Consider the following 27,846-nt stretch of genomic DNA (forward strand, 5'->3'; position numbering starts at 1 on the left):
GCTGTCATGCCAGAAGGCAGTGGAACAACAATGTCGTCCCAGGCTAACACATGGTGCCTCCCTGGTGCGAGAGAGGAAGGTTACATCTTAAGGCTCCCAGTTTAAACCTTCCGTAAGGTTTACAGTGTTGCAAGCCAGTATTTGCTCTCATATATTTTTAATCCCACCTTCTGAAGAGCAAGGGGGAAAGTAGCACAGCGTTGAAAAACATTATGTGTCTCCATGGAAACACAGGATACATATTTTCTCTCAAATGAGTGTTTTTCCAGGAACAGTCTTCTTGGCTCATTTAACAAGCCTCTCACAGATCTTTAGAGATAATTTCTACATCACTTCTCATGGTACCAAGTGCTTTACGATTCTTGCAACTTACAACAACCCTGTGAGGTATTTTAAATGGAGTAACAGTGGCTTATAGGTCTAACCAGTAGAGTTCAGAATTGTGATTTGAACCTAGATCTTGCACATTTAAACTTAATATTCTATGCCCTATACAACCAAATCCAGCAAACATATCGACTTTTTCCATGGCTTGCCAAAGTTTGCTGCCAAGGAAAAAACAAATTAGCAGAACAAGGCCTTTGATTGCGAACAAGTTTTTAAAAAGAAAGACTTGCCCAATCTAGTCAGAGATCATACATGAGGCAAACTTCCACATGCAGTTATTTATCTATCTTATTTTTATACCACTTGATATGTACATCTCTAGGTGGTGTAAAAATTTAAAATATTTAAAAAGTAGAAGATTAAAATACATGACACAATAAAATAGTTATTAAAACAAGTTCTTAAAATTATTAATTCTAATAAAAAGCCTGCAAAAAGAGGAGAGTCTTGAGGTTCCTCCTGACAACAACCAGAGAAGGAGAAGCAGGAAGCATATTCCCAAGCCCTGGGGCAGCAACAGAGAAAGCCCAGTCCTGGGTCGCCATCAAATGAGCCAGTGGCAACCATAACCGGACCTCTCCAGAAGATCATAACAGGCAGCAGGGTTTATGACAAAGGAGGTGCTTTTAAATAGCCTGGAACCAAGCCATTAAGGGCTTTATGGGTAATAACATAGGAACATAAAAAGCTACCATATACTGAGTCAGACCATAGGTCCATCTAGCTCAGTATTGTCTACCCAGACTGGCAGCGGCTTCTTCAAGGTAGCAAGCAGGACTCTCGCTCACCCTATCTTGGAGATGCTACCAGGGAGGGAACTTGGAACCTAGATGCTCTTCCCAAAGCGGCTCCATCCCCTAAGGGGAATAGCTTGCAATGCTCACACATCAAGTCTCCCATTCATATGCAACCAGGGCAGACCCTGCTTAGTTAAGGGGACAAGTCATGCTTGCTTCCACAAGACCAGTTCTCCTCTCCAGCACTTTGTATTTCACCTGGAAATATATTGGCAGCCAGTACAGTTCTTTTAAAACTGGTGTTATGTGGTCCCTTCGTATTGTCCCAAAGACCAATCTGGCTGCTGCATTCTATACTAATTGTAATTTATGGACTACGTACACAAGCAGCCCCACGCAGAGCGCAGTTAGAAACTGCATGTGCGGATAGAAACCTCCTATGCATGTCTTCTCCTCTCCACTTACCACATGCCCTGCCCAGTTAGAAAAACAGTGGTTGACATACTGCATAAGAGTACATCAGCCTAGGAACATTGTATTTGTGCAATGTAACTCATGTTACACAGGAGCAAGCCAATTATTTTAAATGGGCTACGCTTCTGTAACACAATGTATGCAGCTGTAATGTTACTAGGCTGATGTACTCTTGCTCAGTATGTCAGCCAGTGACAGCACCCACGAGCTGTTTGTGCTAGGAAAACAGCAGTCTGGATTTAGTTGTCCTTGCTCTCCCCTTTTGATTATAGAACTGAATGGAAGAATTGTTGCTTTTCTAACTGAGCAGTGTGTACAGAACTGCACATGTGCAATGAACCATAATTCTCTGTCCAAGGACTTGCATCAAGTCCTTATGAGACTCTAAACATTTTCCTGAGATGACAGATCCCAACATAATTTATTTATTTTCTGGCTGATGATGATGAATAGTTTTGTAGGCTGTGCTGTGGCAGCTGAGAAAATTAGACTATGTTAAATCTAATGTTATATCTTGTGATCACTTTCTATAGAGCTATACTGTAAGAAATGATGCTAAAGTTTTTGATTTACAGTATAATTTCTATCACATATCTTGGATTGCCAGATTCAACACCAACTTGGGTTTTATGTTCTTGGCTTGCCAGGGGGGATGGGAGCAAGTGACCTTTGATTCATCAAATAAAGTATTGATTGATTGACTGACTGTGAACAGCAAACACTTGGCTCCTGCCATATCACAAGCTGCTTTTGTAACTGCCCTTCATTTCAAAAGCAGCTTGTCACGTAACATGGAGAAGTGCTGCTTGAAACAAACAAGCCCAAAGCTCTCTTGAGTATGCAAAAATAGTTCTGTGGTTCTTTGGATCCTGGTCAATATTTCTTTGCAATTCTCTGTTGTTATTTTAAGCAGAAAGCATCTTCTCCCTGAAAACAGTTTGAAAACAAAACATATGTTAGTTAATACATTTCAGTGGGAAATGTCCCATTTCTTGATGTAATTTAGTGATAAAATTGACTACTGGCAGCCAAGACAAAGAAAATTGTTAAAACAGCTGCTCTCGGGACTCTAAGCATTAATTGTCCTCCATGCTCCTTCCCTGTTTGTGTCAAAGGCAATAATAATAAATATATAAATATATATATATAAACCTCTCCACAGTTACTGTCTGCACTGGAGCTCTTGGCTGCAAACTCTTCTGCTAGTCTTGCTCCAAATACAACTTAGAAGTGGATCTCCTGCCAACCATGGGAACATTTCTTTGAAGATTTTGTTTTAATTTGTTTTTTATCAATGCTTTAAACCTGCCAAGGTAATTAAAGGCCACATTGTGCTTAGATTACTGAAAAGAGAGCCCTGCAGATTCTCAAATGCTTAAATTATATGGAGCTTCTTGGTTTGGTTTTTTTAAATAACTGCCTTGTAAAAGTATCATTTAATTGTACATAAAGGAAGGAACGCCTAATGAGTCTGCAATGGCTCAATAAGCCTTTCATTCTCCTTAGTTGGAATTTAAATTCATGCCTCTTTTGTTGTGCCAGTCACAAAATATATACTGTATATCTTTGGTCTGTCAGTTAACAACAAACCACTTCACTAAGAGATGTTTAAGTTTTGTTCTATTGCTCTACCACAGCAAGTTAATAGATTCAGATGTCAGGATGATTGACCAATATGCCAGCACCTGAGAGACATCTATTAATATAATGCTGACTGCTAGCGGAGTGTGTGGACAGGCACAGAGCTTCTGCAAACTCCCATTAAAGGTGTGTTGGGAGGGACAGCAGAGCATGCCTCGAAAAGTTCATTTGTGGGGGGAGCCCAGAGGAGAGCTGGTCTTGTGGTAGCAAGCATGACTTGTCCCCTTAGCTAAGAAGAGTCTGCCTTGGTTTCATGTGAAAGGGAGACTTGATGTGTGAGCACTATAAGATATTCCCCTTAGGGGATGGAGCCACTCTGGGAAGAGCATCTAGGCTCCAAGTTTCTTCCCTGGCATCTCCAAGACAGGGCTGAGAGAGATTCCTGCCTGCAACCTTGGAGAACCCGCTGCCAGTCTGTGTAGGCAATACTGAGCGAGATGGACGAATGGTCTGACTCAGTACATTGCAGCTTCCTATGTTCCCCCTGCCAGAACCAAACACCATCCCTGAAGAAGCAGAGAGAATATTTGCTTTGCAGCCACTGAATGCTCAAATGAAGGTACTGAAAGGAGAAAGATTTCCCAGATGGCAAATGTACTTTGAAGTTCCCCAAGAGTGATGGGTGTGTGTTCACACATGGGGAGGATTCACCTCAAAGTCCCTGAGAGGTATGGGGGAGCACTCCATACACGATTTGGGTTTTCCCCTAAGTGTCCCCATGCTAAAAAGTTCCACTTTCTACAGCAGATTTTTTTAATATAATTTGAAGCACTCCAAAGTTTATTCTGAGATGTATGGAGGGGCCATAGTGAGAGTGGTGACTTTTTTCCTTTACATTTTAAAAAAATATTTTGCTGGTTGATCTTGTGGCATACCAGTTAGGAAACAGACTGAAGTGACTTGGTAAAAACCAGTGTTACTACCTGTGGATGTAGCTATAAGCACTGGGAAGCTGCAAGCAATTGCAGCTTCTAAGTCTGTGGACTTAGAATGATCAGTATAGTTTTCTACATCTAAATACATAGACTTGGTTTCCATGTAGGAAATACACAAGACCTGAAGTAGCTCAGGATGAGATTTCTGTTCTAAACTGCAGTCACATATTAATGGTTTATTTTAAAGGGAGAGCTAGAATATTTAAACTATGTGTCAGTTGCGAAACCTCTTAAATCAGTATCTTTTTTTTATTCTAGGCAAGCATTTGTATATTAGGTGTGCGCACGAACCAGAACTCGCAGTTCAGGTTGAGTTTGAACTGAGCTGCCGAACTGGTTCAGTCAAACCGACCAGCCAGTCCATTTGATTGCACTGGTTGAGTGGTTTAACTATACTTGTAAAGGGGAGGGGGGGTCTACAAAGGGGTAATGGGGGCAGTGAGAAAAATAATGTAAAGTACTCCTTATCAGTTGGCTCGTAAGGGGTACTCTACGTATGCCTGTAGGCTGCAACCACATGGGCGGCTTGGTAAAAACAGACCTCCACACACAGGCAGCGCCAGGGAGGGGACAGCTGGTAGTGCAGGCAGCCGCACAGACCTGTTTTTCAAGATCATGAATAGCCACGGCACGGCTCCACGCCGCGCCTACTCATGAGTAGACCCCCAGAGGGGAGATGAAAAGCCACCTCCTGGCTCCAGGGGTCTCCTCAGTATGCCTTGCGCGCTCCTGAGCTCCCCAGCCCCAACCGACACTGTCACAGAGCTGGCAATCATGTGGGCGGCCGATCCAGCCGCCCAGGGCTCCCGCTTGCTCGTGTGTGGGGAGAGTGGGCTAAGCTTCACAAACTGGGTCTCACTGATTGTGAGACCTGGCTCTTTCTCTCTCACACACACACTCACAACCTGGTATAGCGATTTAAAAGTGTGTTGTGCATTACTACTATTAATCAAGTGTATTCATCAATAATGGCCCAGATGCTATGTAAAACATACAGGAGAGGAGAGCTGGTCTTGTGGTAGCAAGCATGATTTGTCCCCATAGCTAAGCAGGGTCTGCCCTGGTTGCATATGAATGGGAGACTTGATGTGTGAGCACTGCAAGATATTCCCCTCAGGGGATGAAGCCGCTCTGGGAAGACCAGGTTTCAAGTTCCCTCCCTGGCTTCTCCAAGATAGGACTGAGAGAGATTCCTGCCTGCAACCTTGGAGAAGCCGCTGCCAGTCTGTGAAGACAATACTGAGCTAGATAGACCAATGGTCTGACTCAGTATATGGCAGTTTCCTATGTTCCTATGACATACTGCCGGTCAGCAGATTTATTCAGAAGGCCAAATAAGTATACTTATTCAAATGGCTGTTTTGTTCGGGGGGGGGGGGGCATTGCACGCTCAGTATGGATGTTTGGGAAGAACAAGAATTCTGTATGGATCTGTCTCAGTCATTCATTACTGGAGCAGCAAGGCCCTCTTCTGGTGTGTAGTCATAGTACAGTCAAAAAACAACACAACAAAGCACTAGAAATGTCAACTCCAGCCTTGTCTTTTCTTTATGCTATTTATCTGCTCTAAAGCCAATGTAACTTCAAGAGTTTCAGTTACGAAAGTCTTCTGGGAAAATTGGCATCTGAACTTACAAAATACTGGATGACATCCAGACTAACATTGCCCACAGCAAATAATGTCTCCTATGTACAATGGGAGAAGGATTATTTGTGTTGACCCTAATACCTTCTGCCTCCCAAAAATTCATCCATGAGAATTCTGCTGCTCTTAGAGACATTTTTGAGAGGCACAGAAAGCAGTGGAGAGAAGTATCGGAATAACCAAAAAGTCACCCCACTCCAGTTGCACACGGACATTATTTGGTATGCACATTCAGCTGGATGTCAGTCACTGTTTGCCCAGAATGGTGCCCAACATCCTAACAATGTGCTTGTGTAAGCAAAGAAAGCACATGTGCAGCATTAATATCCATGCTTCTGAAGTCCAAGTGCTCACACAGAGGAATGATTATCACCGATCCTTTCTTCCCTAGAAGTGCTCTGTGCAACCTGGAAGCAGGTCCCTGAGAGTATTCTCCCCTTTCTTCTCCCCCCCCCCCTTTAACAAAGGACCAGATAGGACTTTCTCCACATCTTACTGCATATGCCATAGTCAAAGAATGGACAGCACTTCTGTGAATGAACAGCCCTCTATTCCTCCTAAACTTTTTACTGCTGCCACCAAGTGGACTTTTGGTATGGTTGGGTCCACTACAACAGCCCTTCACATTTATCAAAAGTGTTTTAAAAAACACAAACCTCAGTAGTGTGGAAAGGCTTACATGCGTGGGGTGGAGACAATCAACAAGCTTCTAGTTTTGTTTAGTTCTTTAACAGGAACGTTTGCTTTTAGGAAAGAAATTGTTCAATTAAAATATTTCTTTTACAGAAATAAAAATACAAACTTAAAACAGTTATCTTTACAGAGCACATCAGGGAAAATAAAAAGCTGAAGAAACGTAATCACTACCTGGCTCTATACTGGTCCCTCCCTACTCAGAGTCCTCTTGTACTTTCTTGCATCTCAGCTTTGGGCTTGCTGGGCAGACTCTTTGTTCTGATTACGGCAAAGGTCTAGGGCTCTATCCAGCCTGGCTCTTCCTTTTCTTCCAGTGATTTCAGCTAGAAGACTTCTCTTCTTCTTGCTGGCTGCTCACTCTCTGCATGGATTCTCTCTAGCAGACTTCCAGACTCTCTTCCTCTACTGCAACCTCCATCTCTGACTTGCTCCAGCAGACTTTTCCTTCCAGGACTCTCAGGTCACTCTCTCAGGACTCTGTTGACTTCTCTTTCCAGGACTCTTGTCTCCAGCCAATCAGAACAAACAAAAATTCCCTCAATTATTAAAAACCTCTTTCCCCTCCAAAAATCAACTGTCAAAATGCTAAACCAAAAGTGAAACAAGAATGAACTTTTGACCCTGCCAGTCTTTTCCATGAACAGGGATTTGCAACTCAAAATCCTATATTTACAATAATGAGGTTTTGGGAATATATACAATTCATTTATCAGGGCTTATTTACAAGAAGAGGTTTGGAAATATTAACAACAATACAGGGGCTTATTTACAGAAACCCAAGAGGTCTAGGCCTCATTCTTCCACTTCACAGGCCTCTCAATGATTTGTTATCCTTCCAGCATAACTAGTCCATAACTTGTCATTTACTATATTCCTTTTTCCGAACTTTTGATTTTGGTGCTGCCACAAAAAGAAAGAAACAGGAATAGCCATTAGTATTCAAAGATGTAAATGCCAACATTAATTACCAGTACTACTATTATAACTATTATATACCACTTTTTGACTAAAATGTTCTCAAAGCGGTTTACATATCAATTTATTATTATTGTTGTTGTTGTTACTATTATTATTAACAATGTGATCCTTTGTCCCCAAAAGGCTCACAGTCTAAACAGCCACAGTCTTAACAGCCACTGGAGGAATGTTGTACTTCGGTTGAATAGAGGCAATAGTGCTCCCCTTGCTAATCACCACTTTGAAAGGTGCCTCTTTGCCTAGTAAGCATTGTAATTAGAATAACAATGGAACCTACCGTTTGGATTTTCTTGCCTGTAGAAGGTCTTCAACATTTCCACAGCTTCTTCAGATCGATAACCAGCTATGCACTAATGAGATTAGAATATTTGGTTCAGAGTGCCATTTTCAACACATGAAGACACAGTATTTTCCAGCTCCTCACCCAAAAGGGCTTTTGTATCGTTAATACATGAGCAGCATAAAGAACTTCAACTGATATTGTTTCTGTTATTGCTGTGCTGAAGTACCAGGAAAAATCTACTCTTAGTGAACATCTCTCTACTATGTGGCTACTAAAGGCAGAGGAATTCCCTTCAGTGACAAACATTAGTTACGATGAGGATCAGATTTACAAACTCACATGAGATCCTCATGTTATCTGAGCAGCACAGGAAAGAACCATGCAGTAGCAAGCAGCTCCCATGCTGCAAAGGTATACTAAGGCAGCAGTCCCATCAGAAATCCTTGGTTTGACTACTGAAAGCTTATAAAACCACAGCTCTTACCAGGGACAATTGTTAGGGCATCTTCCCAATTGACCTTTTGCTTATACTGTATCTTGACTGGCCCAAATTTTTGCTGGGAAGTCTATCAACAGATACTACCCATGGTAGCCAAATAGAGCCTCCAAAGGCCAGAGGCATCTTCTCTATTGATCAGAACTGCTCAACTTTGGCCCTCCTGCAGATGTTGGCCTAAAACTCCCACAATCCCTGGCTACTGGCAAGGGATTACGGAGGTTGTAGTCCAAAAACAGCTGGGAGGGGCGAAAGGTTTAGCAGGCCTGATACAGATGAAGCTGGGGACAAGCAACAGAAGAGAGGATTATCTTCAGGTCCCACGTCAGCTTCCCAGAAGAATCTGGCCAGCCACTGTGGAAAACAGGATGGTGGACTAAACGAACATTGTCTAATCTAGCAGCACTCTTCTTATTATGGCCTAGAACAAACATAGTCAACTTTGATTCTCCAGCTATTGTTGAACTAAAACTCCCAGTATCCCCAGCTACAATTTATTTTGCTTGCAGGCAAGAGGTTTATTGTGGCTGGAAATATGGGAGTTGGAGAAACAAAGTTTCATACCCCTGGCCTAGAATAGGGAGCAACAAGGCAATCCTTAATAGGCAATGTTATATGAATGACTTTGTGCTTCACTGCTTGCTCCGACCAGCAGGCCAAATGAAGCAAATACTGTATAACACACTCATAGACAAGTTATGCAGCCACTAGAAAATCTTAAAGTCTGGCCAACTCTTAAAATGGTTGTTCGTGAAGACATTCAATGAAGTTCAACACTGGTCAACTTCAAATAGGATATTGTTAGATTATGTGGGTCAATGGGTTGCCCCTCCCAAGTAGGTCAAACTGCCAAACCTTTTGCCTCCAAACACAATATTTATAAAATTAGTATCAAATACTCTCCTCACTGCCCCAGTCAGACTTCGGGCTAATTCTCACAAAACAACTGAAGAAGTGGTAAACCTACGTCTGGACTGTACCGCTGCAGGTGAGGGTCCACATGATTGACCACCCTAAATATAATAAACATTTCCTATACATAGTAAATGGCACATCAGAGAAAAGGCTATGCTAGAACCCTTCTCCTTGAAATTTGTTTTCTATAGGCAGGCAATTCTTTTCCTTCTTTGTATGAAGTTCCAATCCATCACATAGTCTCCACAAATACAGTCCAAAGTAGTCCACTATACACACAGGTAGCCAACTTTACCTGCTGATTAAAAGAACTAGGCCATCAGAACACAATGCTATGTTCACAAGCCTCCTCTAGAAGTTTCTGCCAAGGAACTCTGCTTAATGATTGTGGCTTTCCCCTGGTTGTCAAGACTTCCTTGGCCCATCAAAATAACTGAGTTACATTACAACTTCTTCCACCCACAAATAATTCCCTAGAAACATTTATTTCTTGAGATGTGTGAATGAGTGTGACAAAAAAATACACACGCACAGTACACCAAGTAAGATGCTTTCAGTGAGTGCACAAATTTAGAAGTATGCACCTACATAAGGGTATGTTTTTAACTCAGTCATCCACGGCAATTGCTTGTGAATAGAAATGTAATTTTTTCATTAAAAATTTAGCTCTGTATTGTGGCATCTGTGTAATGGGGAAAGTGTCATCACTAGCTTAAATATCAGTTACATTAAATTACTCTTTTTATCAGTATACAACTCCCATGACTGTATCCAACTAGTTTGCTTTTCTTCATACTTACAGTGTGTGTGTGAGTGTGTGTGAGTGTGAGTGTGTGTGTGTGTGAGTGTGTGTGAGTGTGTGTGAGTGTGTGTGAGTGTGTGTGAGTGTGTGTTGCACCTAAGTAATTTTGGAGCCTGGACCTAAAGGCCTTTGGAGGGCTCAACCACCTGCAAGTTAAGATGCAAGTTAAGCTGCAAGTTAAAGCACATGGGGGTTATTCTCATGACCAGGAGAAATCGGGCTAAGGGAGCTTAGTCCGATTTCTCCCAGTTGTCTGCTGCCACAGGAGCCGTGCGGCAGCAAACCACCTAAACTACCTCTTCCCTTAAACAAGGTTAGAGAAATGAGCGCTCCACTAAACCCCGTTTAGTTAATCGTGTGCCGCCATGGCACGGCTCCACGGCACAGCAACACATGAGGAGACCCTCACCAGGAGGCTAAAACAAGACTCCCAGTCTCGGGGGTCTCCTCAGGAAGCCCCGTGCACTTGCGCAGGGCATCCTGGGACTTCCGGGGGCCAGGCAGACCCTGATCCCCACAGCCCCCACTGGCTCCGTGATGGAGCCGGAAGTTGTGTGGGCGGCCAATCTGGCTGCCCAGGGCTTGGAGGCTGCTCGTGTGCAGGGAGAGCAGCCTAAGCCTGCTCTCCCCACACAAACCCTCCTGGTGCTTCATACGGGTCGTGTGAAGCACCTCATAGGTTCTTGAGGGCACAAACCACACCACCCAGGACAGACTAAAGAGGATTTGGGGGCCCCAAGAGGATTTTTGGCCCTGAAGTTCAGGGGTAAGAGCACCTCTGCACACACTGTGGTCTTCCACCCATGCACTAATCAGCTCCACATCCACTTACGTTTCACCAGTGATACACAAATGCACTTTTGGAAAAAATCTGTCTCCATGTTTTCTTTCATGCTTTCATAAAGCTTTTTAAATAAGAACAAGATATTTCACCTGAAATGGTTCCCCTGTGTCCATTAAGGTAGCAGAAGAGATATTCAAAACTGAACCACAGCCTCCAAATCGTTCATTTTGGCAACCATATACAACCAGTTGAATTTATATAGATGAACTAAGGAATTAACTAGACTAGAAAAAGAAAAGGTAGAGACTAGCATTATCCTGGTTTAACAGATTATCTAGTTATGCAAGCTTGTGCCCAAACTCTTAAAACCCATTCCTCCCCCCTCTATCTCCACAGAAAGGGGGCATTTATTAAGAAACTGGAACTATCTCCAGACAAACTTCTCTCACTCACTGTCTCAATGCTCCATCCACCCACAAAGTGAGGGCAAATTACCACTACTACCCTCTTTCCCAAGTCCCTTATCCTAGAGTGGGAGATGGCCCAAGAAATTTTAGTACCTGAAACAGAAAACCCAAAATAGCAATGGTAAATAAATAAATAAATATAAATATAAAGAGAGAGAGAGAGAGAGAGAGAGAGAGAGAGATGGTGTCCTACCCTGTAATGTAATCCCAAAGCCTGTCACCCGAGGAAGCCTGTCTCACCTGGTCTTGCCCAGCAGGCAACCCATGCCTAGCCAAGGTGCTCACACCAAGATTTCCTAAACAGAGCTGCCCATGGTTTCTGCACAGACAAGTCTCACAAAGACCTTACATCAACAAGGAGCTGTCTTCCATTACTTTGTTAGCAAGCAATGTGTGAGCTGAAAGTAAATTGCTACTGAATTATTTCACAAAGGATACTCATCATGCGCAGGGCAGCTGCACACATTATACAGGGCTCCACAGTGACGTACAACACGGTGTGAGCAAACACTTCCTTGAGGTCTTTCTTGTGGCGATGACACCAGTCTATGACCTGATCAATCGCCACCATTTCTGCATGACGCGTTGCCTACAAGAATACAGGAAATAATATGATTGACACCATGTAAGAAATAAATATTTATTATATTTATTTACACAATATATAATATAATATTTCTAAATACAGAGTTTTTATTTGTATTTTAAAATTGTTTTAATTGTGTCAGTGTTGTAATGGTTTTTAGATTGTGAACCGCCCAAGGACTTTTTTGTATGGGGCGGTATAAAAAATGTAATCCTCCTCTATAATAAAAGGGTAAAGTGTAATCCCATGTCTGCCCGTGTCTTTCTCGGCCGTTCTGGGCATGCGCTCTGCGCATGCCCAGAATGTCTGAGAAAGATACGGCTGCAGAGACACGGCGGCCATGTTGAGGGAGCGGCGGGCCAAGAACAAACTACGGGGAGGGAGAAGCTGGGATCGGGGAGGGCAGAGGCAGCCAGCTGAGGGAGAAACGGCTGCAGAAGCGGGGGCCGGGGAAGACAGAAGGAGAAGCAGAAGCGGGGACCGGGGAGAGCAGAGGCGACCAGCTGACGGAGAAATGGCCACAGGAGCAGAAGCGGGGACCAGGGAAGGCAGAAGGAGGAGCAGAAGTGGGGACCGGGGAGGGCAGAGGCGGCCGCAGAGAGAGGAAAGGCGGCGGTGACGGCGGGTCTGGCCCGCCTCCTGAAAAGAGCAGGGAAGGGAGAGATGGCGGGGGCAGGCCGCAGGAAGGCTGGAGGAGGCGGGCACGGGACCAAACGAACTGCAGCAGCGGTGGAGACGAGCCGGCAGCCGCAGCGGTGGCGGAGGCCGCAGCGGGGAAGGTGAGCCGGTGGCCGCGGCGAGGAAAAAACAAAAGAAAAACCAAACGTTTGCACTAAGCACAAAAAACCCCGCCCACCAAAACACCCGAAAGACAACACATCCTTTCCATAATAAAGTGCTTGGCGGGCAGCACTCTTGGCGCCGGCGGAACTCTCCCCTACTAGCGCTCGTTATTTTAACGGGCTTAAAAACACTAGTTAATAAATAAATGACAATGCATTAGTCTGTATGAAAGAGACTCCCCAACATAAAAATTAGCTCTATATTCAGTTGAAAGACAATACCACCCCCAACATTTCAAAGTTTGCCAACTTTGTGTGGTCCATAACTGAATTATGCTGAAATAGCTGCCTTGAAATACTCCAGACATTGGCTGAATTAAGACAAGCAGCTGAAGTGGTGAAGCCACCAGATATGTCTGTAGTAGTAGTAGGTGAAGTTTTTTTTAATCATCATAGTAATCATGTGCATGTTTGATCATATCAGAGACAAGTGGGGAGATCATAGCTCTCTAAGCCCTGGAATTCTGCTAATAAGATAAAAAGGTGCAGCAGGGAAATGCTTGACTAACAAGCAGAAGGTTGCCGGTTCAAATCCCCGCTGGTACTATACAGGCAGCAGTGAAATAGGAAGATGCTGAAAGGCATGATCTCATACTGCACGGGAGGAGGCAATGGTAAACCCCTCCTGTATTCTACCTAAGAAAAACACAGGGCTCTGTGGGTGCCAGGAGTAGAAATTGACTTGACGGTACACTTTACCTAATGTAAACCAAAAGGTAGTGAGTGAGTTGCAATCTTGCCACTTATCTACAGTGTATCCATACATTCATTATACCACCAAAAATGCATGTCTGAATCCACCCATAGTTTAAAAACAAAACCAATACACAGCTGACAGTTCTAGCATAATGGCACACAATTTATTTTCTTTCGAAGAACAGACCTTGTTACGTATGTTTGTATGTATGTATATATGTATGTACTAGTAAGACAGCTTGAGATTTGCAAGCATATTAACATTTTATCTCTCTGAGACGCTAGTATCTTCCTAGCTGAGGTCTCATTCCCCATGCTTTCCAATGGTAGAGTTTTTTTCAAATTTCCAGGGGAAGTAATGATTTCCCCCCAGGGTTTTAGATTTTTTTGATACTCTGGGCAAGGTTTGGAACCTATCTGAAATAACAGCACGTTTTTCTCTTTTGTGCTTTGATTTGGGAGTTTCAGTGAGTGAGTAAATGAGGTCCAAGTAGCTGTATAATATACATACATACACACACAAACATTTGTGATGGTTGTCTTTATGCCACACTGTATTCATTATGATGTTTCAAGAACAATTTATGACAGAAAAGGCCCACAATGAACTACTCTGGTGACACTGTGTGTTAATATTTCAATTTAATGATGCCAAAAGTTAACCAACACAAATGTATAAAAGAATATCCACGAATACTTAGTTTGAAAGCAGTGGCACATAATCAGCAATATAAAAGAATATATAATGAACTAGTGGACATTAAGCCCGTTACATTAACGGGCGCTAGAAGAGTTGTGTAGAGAACAGTCTTTCTTCAAGGGCAAGGGACGTTGCAAGACTGCCCGGAGCGACCCTCCTCAACAGCAGCTCCGCCGCTGCGGTTCTTGCTTGGGGCTATTACTGTCGTCCCAGTCCACGCCCGCCTTCTGCGCCCGCCCATTCATGCGGCTAGCACCACTGAAAGAGAAGCGAAGGGCTGTTTCTCCCGCCTTCTGGGAGCGAGGGGAGGGGCGGAAAAGCAAAAGGACTGGCTGGCTGTCGATCCTCCCTCACCTGCAGTCAGTCCGCAAAGAAGAAAGGGAAAGTCTCCTCCTCCTCCAGTCAAAACAAAGTGAAACGCGCCTCCTCGCTCCTAGTCCCCCCGCCCAGATGCAAGAGCCCGGTTCCAGCCTAGACAAAATCCCGTCCCTTTCCTGTCCGTGCATCCTCTGAGGGCAGAGCCAGTGAGCATGTGTGCCACTGGACTGCACATGACCAACAGTGGAAGGCACTCAAGGCTGGAAAGGAGAACGCAGACAGCGTTGTTTTTCACGTCCCCCTTCCTCGCGCTGCTGCGTCTGCGCACGCCACGCATGCACAGAACACCCGCAAGAGACACGGACGCAGGTACCTTAGGGTTTTATTATAATGAATACTTCGTTTGAAAGTAGTGATACATAATTAGTAAAACAGGAAGGACAGTATTTTGCTGGTATTTTAGTGAATTTATTGGTTATCCCTTTGTATCAAGGGAAAACTCACTTTAGGAAATTATTTGTTATTTTACCCCTTGTTATCAAATGTTAAATTAATTAGTTTGTCCATTATTAAATACATATAAGGCATAACAAATACAAGTACTGCACAGAATCCCTTTTAGGTGAAAAACAGAGAATTGGAGAGCAAGAGGTCATTTGGAGGAAGATGTGCTCAGCTACAGCTTTAAGAGAGAATGCCTTCTTCGTGATGAACCCTGCTACCTATTAAGATAGTCATGGGAGGTTCGTGTGAGGGTGCCACTGACTCGTCTGGTGGCGACTCAAAGCCGAGCCTTCTCTGTGGTTGCCTCAAGGCTGTGGAACACACTTCCTGCGAGTTTAGAGCTGCTCCATCCATGATGGTTTTTAGGAAACAACTTAAGACACATCTCTTTAACCAAGCTTTTTAGTTGAAGTTTATTGATTGTTTTAAATTTTATATATGTTTCAAATGAGTTAAGCTTTTTAGTTTGTTTCATTGTTGCAAACTGCCTAGAGACTTTGGTAGTGGGCAGTATAGAAATATGTTAAATAAATAAATGCTTTTCTTATCCACGTCACATATCTTTTTTTAAAAAAAACTTTGTAGGCAACTTAGTCTATGAATAAACATTAGGGAACAGATGAGATCAACTAGTCATCATAATCTTGAAGGAAAACAATGTTTCACTTTCAAGAGCTCTAGGCAAGTTCATGGATTCAGTCTCTAGTCACTTCCAATTAGGAACATCTGAAAGTGTTCCTAGGCTGAGCTAAAACATCAGTATTGTTTACCGACACCAGTTAATGTCTCTATTTAACAAACCACAGAAGGAGAAACATGTTTTGATAGGGGAAGCTTAAGCATAAATATTTAAGGCTATTTAGTGTTGTTTTTAAAATGAAGGCTGTATGTCTCCCTGAGCTCCACTGAACTTTTTCTATGGCTCTTCCATAGAAATGAAAGACAAAAGTAAAATTATCTGATAGATAAAAACTGTGTAACTCAAAATAAAGATCCAAAAATATGCACCTGATAGTAAATAGATAGTGAAGAAAGTTACCAATATCCAATTCATCAATCTATAAGTTAAAGCTATAAATACAACCTTGCAAACAGCTGTACATTTCCACTAGCCCTCCAAAATATCATGTCTAGCAGCTGCCATGAAACACCCACGATCCTATTCTAGAGCCGACTCCATCCTCACACTCAAGGCTTGCTGTTTCCGAATCTAGTCATGCCCATGGTTTGGAGGGTGGGGAGGTGCCAGAGAGTAACTTGTTTGCATTCTTGCAAATCAATTTGCCATCTGATTCTTAATCTTCTCCAGAGATGAGCTGGTGACCTCCAAGGGCAAATACTGAGCAAATATTTCACTAAAACTGTAACCGAAGGGATATGGAAAATATAGATATTGCCATGCTGAACCCAGACAACAAGGGACATGAACCAGGTAAGGCAGCATCTGCTATGGGATCAATATCCATTGAAGGATACAAGCTTCAGGTTTCCTTAAGTTGTCATCTGGTAAACTAAGAATCTAGGTTTACTCATAAGCCATTTGTGGAACAAGAACAATGCAAAGCAAAAAGCTTAACGAACAGGTATGCTATGTTCCAATTATAAGAACGTTAGCATATGGAGCTTAAGTAGTAACAATACAGTCCTGAACAGTATTTCAGCCAGTCACAGAGTCTCAGAACGTAAGATGCACTACAGACATACCAGAGAAGTTTACAATCCCCCGATTGTAAACTTTAAGAAAACTGCCTTGGTTGTGCTAGTGGATGATTTTCACTGGGAGATAGACAAGGGGAGCATGTCTCTGTTGATTCCCCTTGATCTCTTGGTGGTTTTCAATACCATGGGCCATGGTACACTTTTGGACCACTTGGCACAGTTGGAAAGCAGTGACACTGGTTTACAGTAGTTCCACTCTTACCTGTTGGGAGCTAGTGGTGGGAGATTTGTTCATCCCCATGGGTTGGAGAGTCACAGAGTTTTATTCAATCCCCATCTATAGGAAACTGCTGGGGGAAGTTTCCGGAGAAGCTCAATAACATCAGTATGAGGCTGTACTCATGAGCAGTCAAGGCCAGGCTAGAGCAGCTAAGCCCAGGCTTGGCTGTCCGTGGGAACTGCTCACAGGCGTGCGGAACCCGGAGGTGGCTCTATGGCAAACCCGGCTAAGAAGCCAGGCACTTAAACTTAAGCAAGTGCTCCCTTAACCCCGTTCAATTGATCAGTGTCAGTTGTTTTCAGCACCGTGCACTCATGCAGTGCATTGTGGGATTTCTGGGAGGCTGGGACAACAAGTTGCAGCCTCAGAGCTATCAGCCTTGCTCTACACTGCACAGAGCAAGGTTGATTGTGCGGGAGCGCACTCCCACCAGGAGAACAAGGATCGTCTGGGGCGCTAAATGATATCTCTTGCAAAGCCTTCTGCCCGTCTAGAAGGTTGTGTGAATGGCCCCTAAATTTATTACATTCAATTACATCTCCCCCTTTAACGACAAATTTGGCCGGGCGCTTAGGGGAGGGGGTAGAATCCCTGAATGTCACCTAAAATCATTAATGAGCTGGTATGACCTCTCTCTGGTGACAGAGACCTTGCCTATGTAAATCATGCTTTGTAATTTCTGGAATGATTGACTGTAATGCACTCTACAAGACGGTGGTGTAGAAACTACTGTTGATCCAAATTACAGCAGCCAGAATTTCAACCAATACAGCCTGAGGTTTTCATAACCCAAGTCTTGAAATATTTTCTCTGGTTTCTTTTTTACACCTGGGCCCAGTTAAAAATGCTGGTTTTTAATTTTAAAGTCCTGCATGACTTGAGCTCAGCTTTAGGTAATAAATGCATCCTCCCATATACCCCAATCTCCCATGCACCGGGTCCCTCAAAGGGATTTTCTTAGACATGTCCCTGCCTTTTGAGGAACAGCAGATCGCTATAAGAACTAGAGCCGGGCTGTCAAATTGCCAGCCCGCAGGCCACATCAGGCCCACTGAGCTCACCTGACTAGGCTGTGTGAAGGCAGAAGCCTGTGTGAAGCTGCCACCACTTTTTGCCCCTGCCCTGCCGCATGTTGAAGAGGCCACACATCGGTGATTTGCAAGCTGGCTGGCTCCCTTCTTCCCCCTGCTGGAGGCAGCCTCTCTTTCCCCCTCTCTTTGGAGAGGAAACATGAATTGTTTCCTTCCTCCGTCACTCTCCTCCCCTCCTTCTCCCTGGTGTTGGGCTTTTCGGTGCACAAAGCACTGAAGAGGGGAGATAAAGATGGAGGAGGAAAGACGACAGGTCAAAAGATAGTTTTTGCTCTCGGCAAGGAAGGGAGATGGGAGTGAGAGAAACGGAGAGGACATAAAAGAAATAAGTAGAGCATAAGGGAGGTGGGAAGAAGGGTTCTGCTTTTCTTGGGGCATGATGTTATTATTGATTTGAGTATTGCGTGTTAAGTCAATTGAGAACAATAACAGTTAAAATATTATGGTTATATTCAGAATTTATTCTAAAAAAAATTCGCTGAGCACATTCTGGTGTAAAAAGTGGTGCATTCAGCTAATTTCAGTGGCAGGTTTAAGTATGAAAAATTTGGTATCTGTAGGTCATATTAGGAATTTCTTTGAAGAACTACCCCAACATTATTTAAATTTTCCCTGAGCATATTCTGGTGTAAAAGCAGTGCATTCAGCTAATTTAAGTGGCAGGGCAAAGGAGGGAGGAAAGAAAGGAAGAGAGTGAGAGAGAGAAGGACAAGGAAGACAAAAGGTGATGTGAGGCGACAGAAGGCGCCATGAAACTATGTGTGGCCTCTCGGAAGTGCATTGGGATCAAATCCGGCCCACCAACCAATTGTGTTTGAAATTCCTGATTCACAGGATTCTTGATGATAACTCCTAAGATATGAACTTCCATGCCCAAAGAGGTTTACCTGGGCGTTTTCCAGACTACAAGATTTGCGCCAGTTAAAGTGTTGCAAAGTGCAATGGTATGAGGCAGCAGCTTGAAACCACGAGTACAGCGTTTCTCAATGCCTTTTTCAGTGCATCGTGACAGGGTTCTGGCCATTCATACTGCCCACTGCTGCAGCGGGTTTTCCACACAGGGGGTGTCCACTTTCCACCCAAATTGTATTCACTGCCATGAAACATGAACGTGTCCGAAAAATAAATCTGATGAAAAACAAAAGCAAATGCTTTACATGTAAAGCAAATGCAATCAAAAGCAAATGACTTCCTTTCTTCTTCCCAGAATTCCCCCCGAAGCTCTCACTCCCCACCTACTTGGTCAACTGATTGGTTGAGCCCTAGAGTTCACCAACCTGTCAGTCAAGACAAGGGTTCAGTTCCGTTAACTCTTTAGAGGGTGGGGAGACTGGCCACTACAACCACTCAGAGAAATTTGTTATTGTGTGCTGTATGTTAGGCCTGTGCAGCACCAGAAATATCAAGTACATTCTGACCCGATAACAATTCTTAAAAATATATATCGAGGAGGTTGATATGGCCTCCCCAATACTTCTGGAATCAGAATTGGGCCGGAATTGATCAATTTCCTGTGTCATTACTGCCATTGCTGTTCTCTGGCCACTGTTCTGGGCTCTGCTCCCCCACACTGCTTACTTACTCCAGCCCAATAGCCTCTTCAGGGCCCCATCCATTGTGGGGATGCCCTGGTCCTCCTGGGCATTCCCAAGAAGGCAAGTGCCAAACAAGGCACCGTTCGCTTTTTAAAAATGGCCTTTCCCCACTCTCAATTCAGAAGAGCCTTCGGCACAGCTGAAGCAGCAGCAGCGCTGGAAGCCAGCTGCCTGGCGGAGCAGGATCAACAGCAGGAGCAACGTGGCCAGTGCTAGAGCCTCTGATAGAAGTTTAGTGGTGCCGAGTGGCCGCCTGGCAGAGCAGGGTCAACAGCAGGAGTAGTGGGGCCAGAGTCAGCAGTGGGGGCAGTAGGGCTAGTAACAGCGGCCATCAGGCAGCTGGATGGCAGTGACAAGACCTGGAGGCAGTGAGTCCTTTTAAACTTTACATGTAAAGCAGAGGGGGTGGGGGAGTTTCCAGTAAGTATATTGGAAATATGTTTGATTCCAGAACCAATGAGAGTAGAATTGGAGTTCGGACTCTTGAGGGCTCTCTCCTATCAATTCTGGAATTACTGTCAATAATATAATATTGATATGGGTATTAGCCCAATATCCTTATCTGATTTCTCCGACTGCACAGGCCTACCATGCATACTCCATGACCAAGTGGAGAATGGATGCCAGAGATGCTTGTAAAATTTAGAATGCTAGAGAACCGATCTAATTGAGAAGAATCACATACATTATTTGAGCAGAAATAAAAGCATGTCTGAGGAAACAAGCAGGAATGGAAGCTGCAAGAAGGAAGAACATGCTAGCAATCATTGCTCAACAACTGCCAGGCAACACAGAAAGAATGACTCAGAGGAACATAAAATAGAAGAAAATTCTACTCTGCCTAAAGAACTGCAGCACAATACATGCTTCAGTTCAGGACCATTTCTCACATTTTGTACTTGGGTATGGAAACCTGTGTTTAAAAAAACCTAAACCCAAACATGCACATGGTATCAGATGGGAACAGAATGTGCTTATTTTATGCTGTTTTAGGATGTAAATCACCTAGAGACGCAATTTGAGGCGGGACATAAATTTAATTTAAATTGCTGATTTTCTTGGCTAAAGTTAATTTTAACTGTATATATATTTATATTATTTACACACACCACTTCTGCTCAAAGTCTTCAGAGCTGTTAAATAAAAATAAAGATGGTAATATCACCAATAAAATCTGCATACCATGACAAAACACGAGCCAAAACCATTAAAAAAACCCATTCTCTATATGCCTTGTAAAAAAGAAAAGCTGTCACAATCCTCCTAAAACTATGTAAGGAGGGTGCCAAGCAGGTCTCCTTTGGGAAGGTGTTTGTTTAGGAACACTTTACTTTGTGCATTTCATGTGCAATGAAAGAAAGCAAAAATTAACAGAAGTAGCATTTAAGAGTGCATGCACCATTTGCAACTGAAAAAAAGAGGAATCTGGTGGGGGGAGGGGCAGCAAAATAAAGGACAATATACTAAATTAAGGATTTTTCTACTGATATTTTCAATATAGTGACTTACATTCATTCATTCAATTTAGTTAAATAACTTACATTTTTAGTTTCATTCACTTCATTCTTCCCCTTCCCAATGATCTCATTATTGTAGACCATGAGACAGCCAACAGGTACTTCACCATTCTCTAGGGCTTCTTTAGCCTATCAGACATAAGAAGTATCAGAAACATCCATGATCAAAGTTTACAGTGTCTGCTATATCACTAAATTGCAAAAAGAGTAGCAGAGTACATTCAGTGGCATTTCTCCCCACCCCAAAACCAGTATTAAGTAAGTATTTCAAATAGAAATGATTCTTTCCCAATATAAAGGAGGCAGTATATAGATGTATCCATGAGGAAACAAACATATGGGGAAGAACACTAGCCAAATCTGACATGGATGCATTTGCTGTCACTCCAATGTCAGGCTCATGACATACCCCCATAAATCAAGATTCTAGAAGCTCATATTGCAACAGACTCAATTCCCTAATGTTTATTGTGTGGTGTTGGATGAGCTTATAGAAACCATCCTAGCTCTGATATAAATGCTGAATTTTCTTCAGTTCTATGGAAACCTTTATTTATGGTTGCAGAGAAATATATTTGTCACTGACAAATCGATTGTCTGCACTTAAGAGTAAGTGGAGAAATTACTGTGTTCTGTGTTTTTCCTGTGGCTCAACCACAACAAAGCTTTCAAGGCAACTTAGATTTGAATTTAGGGCCGTTGTATTAGTCTTCAGAGTAATCTGTACAGATGAGATGGATTCTCTATTTACTTACATTTCAGTATCCGAAGGTGCCTCTGACTTAACAGAACAATTGAGTTATCTGACCACATTAGCATATATAGTTTTCCATTTTAGTTTGATATAAAAATATTCAAAAGAAAGTTTTTATGACTGGTAATTAGCCATCCTTTCCCAGATTTGGATAAGAAAGCCAGGCTCTTTCACATTACATCATCTGAGTAGCATTTGTGGAGAGCTGAGCAGTTGCAATTGCTAGTATAAAAAAGCATAGTCCATCATCTGGGGAAGCCATAGCATTAACAAGAAAAGAATATTTATGAATGCAATGAGTATGGGAAGTGTCCAAGGCCTTCCAGAAGGATTTAATACCTGAAAGCTGGATACGGATCAGTAATTCAAAAACCTTCAGTTTAAAATGAGAGTTAAGATGCTTTATATTTGTTTCTAGATTCTCCTTATCAAGCAGCTACTTTCAGAACTTGCCCAGATATGTCCCTTCCAACTCTGGCTTCAGAACCCTCAGGGGGAAAACAGCTGATCTGCATGCTTAGTTGATTTCACCCTGTGATTATAACAACTTCAAATACTAACAATTCAGGAAATAACACAATATTATGCTTCAGCATATATATGAAATTTAAAAAAAAATGGTTAAAGAGCCATTTTTAAATGGTTAAAAAATGGTTAAAATTAGATATGTTATCTGATGACAAATAAAGGTAGCCAACAGTTATAATAATAATCTAGTCTCTCTCCTTGCAGTTCCTTCACCCCTCTCCCATTTCTTCACTAGCCCCACCTACATTTAATTTTCCTTCTCTCCCTGATCTTTCTTCTCAGTGCCTTTCAGGGTGTTTGTTTGCCAGTGCCCTAGCTTAGTCAGGCCCTACCCATTTAGTGAACCTAGCCAATTGAAAGCTGCCATTTTGATAACCATTTGGGGCAGGGCCAAATGGAGCTCTAGCCAATCAGAGAAGAGAGGAAGAAGACGTGCAGCCAATCAGCATTCCTTGGAGGCAGGAGCAGAGATATGGGCTGTGTAGCCATTTGTGTAGTTTAATGTATGAAGACTGGAAAAGTACTCTGATTTGGAGACCTGTGTCTTGGCTGCAGCCTGCAACAATATTATGTTTGTGTACATGAGAAAAAGAGATAGAATAAGTAAGTAAGGGGCTGTTTGACTTTTGTTTGCCTGCTGAGGTGTCTTTCTTGGACTGGGGAGGGGCAGGAAACTGGAGGCATCCACAAGGAAAGCAGGCACAAAGGAAAGATCAGGAGAAGCATGACTAAGAGCAAGTAAGCACCATAAAGGGCTAATCTGTTAATGAAATTATGCTTGGCATTGCTTGCAGTCCTACCATTTTAAAGGCTCCTGTAATTGCTTCTGCTTCATTCATGTCCTGCTCCTCTTCTGACATTCTAATGTGAGTCTACATGGTATAGTGGTTAGAGTGTTGGTCCTCCCTGTAGGATCAGGGAGACTAGAGTTCAAATCCCATTCAGCCATGAAACCACTGGATGACTGAGCCAGCCACTTCTCTCTCAGCCTAGCCTAACCTCACAGAGTTGTTTTGGGAAGAAACACAAGTATATACACTTCTTTGGGCTCTGTGGAGGAAGATATAGATGTAAACAAACAAATAATGATGTGACTTTTCACAGACCAATACCTGCCCTGTCCACTGTCCGCCTCCCCAGCTCCCGAGACCACCAGCCGCCACTGAATGACAGGTAGCAAAGGCGTTCATGGGCCATGATGGGAACATAGTAGGCAAGTAATGGATAGTTAGCTAATGAATTAAGTGTATAGCTCTAAACAAAGTCTCTAGTATAATGTACAAACAATAGGAGCCTTCAGGATTGGGAAGGCTAAAGACTGAAATTAGCAAGCAGGATAAACAAATAATATTACACTTCATTTGTTGGCCACCCCATAAAAATCATTCTCTGGGCAGCTTACAACACAACATTAGAACATGAGATAAAAACATAAAACACACTAAATCATAACAGACCAAAAAAGGGGGAGAAAGAAAATACAATACAATTTAAAAGACATTTTTTTGAAAATCAGTTAGATCAAAGTTTTAAAAGGCCTGAGTGAACAAAAAAGGTCTTCACCTGGCATCTGAAAGGATGAAGCCAGGCAAACCTCACTGGGGAGGCTATTCCATAAATAGGGTGCAACCACCGAAAAGGTCCCTTTCCTAGTAGCCACTCACCTCACCTTGTTTGGCAGGGGCACTTGGAGGAGGGCCTCCAAAGAAGATTTTAAGGTCCGGGTTGAGACGTATGGGGCGGGGTACTATCTCAAGTAACCTTGTCCCAAGCCATTTAGGCTTTAAAGGTTAACACCAGCACTTTGAATTGGGCCCAGAAAGGGACTGGGAGCCAGTGTAGCTGACGAAGCACAGGCGTAATATGCTCAAAACATCTAGTCCCAGTTAATAATCTTGCAGTCCTATTTTGTACCATCTGCAGTTTTTGGACCATTTTCAAAGGCAGCCCCCTGCATTGTAGTAATCTAAGTGAGAGGTTACGAGAGCATGAATAACTGTGGCCAAGCTACCTCTGTCCAGGTAAGGTTGCAGCTGGCGTGTCATCTGAAGCTGATAAAAGGCGCTTCATACTACAGACTACTTGAGCCTCTGTTGACAGTGCTAGATTGATGAGCACTCCCAAACTGCAAACCTAGTCCTTCAGAGGGAGTGCAACCCCATCTAGAACAGGCTGAACATCATTCACTTGGGCAGAGGAACCACAACTGACAGTACTTCTGTCTTGTCTGGACTGAGTCTGCATTGAGCCTCAATTTGTTCACCCTTATCCAATCCATTACTGCATCCAGACACCAATTCAGGACAGTAACCACCTCACTTGCATCTGATGAAAAGGGGAGACACAACTGAGTGTTATCCGCATACTGATGAGAACTCAGGCCAAATCTCTGGATGACATCTCCCAGTGGTTTCATGTAGATGTTAAACAGCATAGGGAAAAGAATGGAACCCTGCGGAATCCCAAAGTACAACTGCCAAGGGCTTGAGCTGTAATGCCCCAGCTCCATCTTTTGGGAAGGACCTGGAGGTAAGAATGGAACCACCTCCAAGCAGTGCCTCCCACACCCAGCTCGGCCAGCCTATCCAAAAGGATACCATGGTCAATGGTATAGAAAGCTGCTGAGAGATCCAAGATAATTAACAGGGTTGCGTGCGCACGCACACACACACTACATTTCTCTCTCTCTGCACAGGTCATTCCATAGGGTGACCAAAGCAGTTTCTGTTCCAAAACTGGGCCTGAAGCCTGATTGAAATGGATCTAGATAGTACGTTTCCTCCAAGAGTGTCTGGAGCTGGTCAGCCACCACCCATTCAAGCACCTTGCCCAGGAAGGGAATACTGGCCAAATGAATGAATGGTCTTAACAAATGAATGGCCTTATTAGAAAAATAGTATGGGTTGGATTGAATTGTATTGTGAATGTGATCTGCAGCTTATGTGGCAGAGCTGCAGGATTTCAGGTTTCAAAAGGATAGACCAGGAATACAGGGGTTTCAGGTGGGAGGGGCTCGCTCTTGGATGTGTTCAAGAGAAAATAATATAATATACACACTAACAGACGTTAAGGTTTATATTTTTATACCCCCCCCCAAATAGCTGTGCCCCAGTGGGCAGCCCCACAATAGCTAGAGGTGAAGATGCTGAGGAATAAACACGTGGTGAAAAGCAGAGAAACAGCCGGCTGCTTTCCCCACCTCACCCTCTCCTGCCATGCTGGTGGCAAAGGCGTTGAGAGGAGGGCCATTTCTCCAGTTAATCAATGCAGAAGAACCTGATCTTGTTGGGAATGCAGTTCTTGTCGTCTAAGGCGTAGCAGCAGGGCTCCTCTACACTCAAGTTGAGTCAAGTTGAGTGACTCAACCCCAATAGCTATGCAGCCGAGGAGATTTTGGCAGTAGAGTCTGTCATGCAGAGATGAGAAAACCTGTATCTGCGGAAATTCCCTCAGTCTACACAAGATTCAAGTTCCAGAGAGTAGTTGTGTGTGTTGTTGTTTTTGCGACCAATTGCGTCTTGTCTCCTGGCACTTTCAAGACTTCACAGATTTATTGCGACAGTATAAGCTCTTGTCACAAATCCATCTGGAGGGACCAAAATACAGTGTGCAGCAGTGTTTACAATAGCCAAAGCCACAGGAATCCTAGCCTCCTCTTTGGCACCCGATCCTTATTGATCCCCGCACACTCACCATGCTCACCGCTTGGTCCATCCAGGCCTCCGCCTCAGCCATCATTACCCGCCTCCCCGCCGCTTCCATCTCTATGAAGGCTGCCAGCCCGCCGCCGCAGCTGCCCGGAACGAAGGATACAGAGCAGAAGTTTCCGGAGGATCCGTCTGAAGACTGGGTCGCGGCGGCGATGTTGCGGAGGGTGGGGACAAGAAAACGGGACGGACCTCCAGCGCTCGGCTTTCCTGGGCTCGCGTATTCAACGTCCAGAGCCAAGGGGCGGGGCTTTGTGCTACGCTGCGCTGACAGGCGAGCGGCCGACCTGGGATCTCGCCGCCGCCGGGATGCTGCTGACGGTGTGGGGCTTTCTCAAGCGTCACAAAAAGAAATGCTTCTTCTTGGGTGCCTTCGTGGGTGGTGAGTTCTCCACAGCATTGGAAGTCCGCTTCCTTGCCTACGTTTGCCTCGGAAATGTACGCTGCTCTTGGTCTTCGCAAGGCATGCTTCGCTTTCCCAAGGCACACAATGTAAACAGTCCCAGACCTCCCCGGAATTGACCTCCCCCCCCCCGTTACGCTCTGCCCCCTTTTAGCACGGATGACTTCTTCCCTTCTCCGCCACTAGCAGCACCCCGAGCTTGTCTCTTCCTTTCCACACACATCTCGTTCTTTTACTTTGCCCCGCCCTCCGGAACCCTACTTACCTGTGCATGTTACTAGGCTGTAAGTCCCCACTTACCCCCCAGATAAGTGTGCATGGGGTTATTTCGGATCACCTGTCCAAACTCATGAGGCTTAATATTTATGTGGTGCTCCTAGCTCTTCGGGCTACAGCACCAACAGCCCTGCAAGGCAGGCCAAAATAATCATTCCCTTGCAAACTGGGGATTGAGGGATTGCTCTCACCTAGCCATCTGTGACCACGCCCCCTTTCCAGGCTGCCCTTATTTTCTGTAACACACGTTGATCCTTGATTCTTTTATTGAATATCCTGGGCATGAAGGCTTCCCTTGTTTCTCCTGCCTTGAAAAGTAGAGGTTCCCCACTTCTTAAGGATTGTTAGCAGAAGGGATTCAAGTCCAGGCCCATTCTTTATTAATTCATCTAATCCTCTCTGTATTTCTCCACATCTGCATGCACAGACTCATCCCTTTGCTCTGGTTCAAAGTCTTTCTTCTTGCCTACTCATTCGATTATAACCTGTTCTTAAAAAAATGTGCTTTTTTTTCTTCCCAACACAAGAGCTTTACCTCATAGTCTAGGAAGTGCAGCTCTTTTCCTATATGTGTATCAAGAGCAGTGTTTCTCAATGTTTTTGGAGTCATGGATTATTCGTGCGCAGTTTCCTAGACCAGCAGTTAATAAGGGGGCTGCCCCCATCTCCAGGCACCTTCCAAAAAACAATTTCAGGCAGCTTTCTGGAGATAATTTCCAGGCAGCCCTCACTGCTGGATAATGTTCATTTTGAGGAACTGAGCTCCGGAGAGCCCCTGCCGGCCTGAAATTTTTGTAAGGGGGTGATTTTTATTAGTGATGGTACCCAGCGCTAGACTTGAGCCCAAAACATTTTGGAAGTCATTATAAAGGCCTCTGAAACATTTTGGCTCCACGGGCCGTTCCGGCACTTCAGCGCCAGTACGGGTAGTTCTTTAAGGGCGGGGGAGGGAGCACTCACCCCTCTTGCCGCATTTCCCCCGCTGGCACTCCGTTCTTTTCAAGCTCCTCAGGGTGGCAGCGTTCCTCCCTGCCGCCCCATTGTCCTAATCAGCCGGAAGTGGCTGAAAGTAGCGATTATGCGTGTGCCCATCACGTGCGCATGTGTGATTGCTACTTCCAGCTGATGAGGACAACAGGGCAGCAGGGAA

At 43.9% G+C, this 27,846-nt stretch overlaps 2 protein-coding genes across 8 annotated transcripts in view; one reads left to right on the forward strand and one right to left on the reverse strand.

Moving 5' to 3' along the window:
- Positions 1 to 580: 580 nt before the first annotated feature.
- ADAT2 (adenosine deaminase tRNA specific 2) lies at positions 581 to 27,677 on the reverse strand. Of its 7 annotated transcripts, none has more exons than XR_008315107.1 (7): positions 26,004 to 26,211; positions 21,053 to 21,157; positions 11,679 to 11,829; positions 10,923 to 11,029; positions 7,771 to 7,843; positions 6,687 to 7,415; positions 581 to 2,525 (listed from the first exon to the last, which is right to left on the reverse strand). XR_008315107.1 is itself a non-coding variant. In XM_053290425.1 (7 exons), the coding sequence occupies exons 2-7, from the start codon at positions 23,168 to 23,170 to the stop codon at positions 7,375 to 7,377; spliced, it is 537 nt and encodes a 178-aa protein (XP_053146400.1). In that variant the 5' UTR covers positions 23,171 to 23,216; positions 26,004 to 26,184; the 3' UTR covers positions 6,533 to 7,374. The 7 variants fall into 7 exon arrangements, 5 of the variants coding, with proteins under 5 accessions (XP_053146400.1, XP_053146426.1, XP_053146380.1 ...); XR_008315106.1 differs by lacking the exon at positions 581 to 2,525 and adding an exon at positions 6,533 to 6,562; XM_053290425.1 differs by lacking the exon at positions 581 to 2,525 and adding an exon at positions 23,111 to 23,216 and having other exon boundaries at positions 6,533 to 7,415; positions 26,004 to 26,184.
- PEX3 (peroxisomal biogenesis factor 3) overlaps positions 26,192 to 27,846 on the forward strand; it is a 31,945-nt gene continuing 30,290 nt past the window's right edge. Inside the window, exon 1 of the mRNA XM_053290390.1 lies at positions 26,192 to 26,399. Within this exon, the coding sequence (XP_053146365.1) occupies positions 26,327 to 26,399 (73 nt within the window). The 5' untranslated portion in view covers positions 26,192 to 26,326. The remainder of the gene's footprint in view (positions 26,400 to 27,846) is intronic.

This window comes from Hemicordylus capensis, chromosome 1, assembly GCF_027244095.1.
Source record: "Hemicordylus capensis ecotype Gifberg chromosome 1, rHemCap1.1.pri, whole genome shotgun sequence".
NCBI lineage: Eukaryota > Metazoa > Chordata > Lepidosauria > Squamata > Cordylidae > Hemicordylus > Hemicordylus capensis.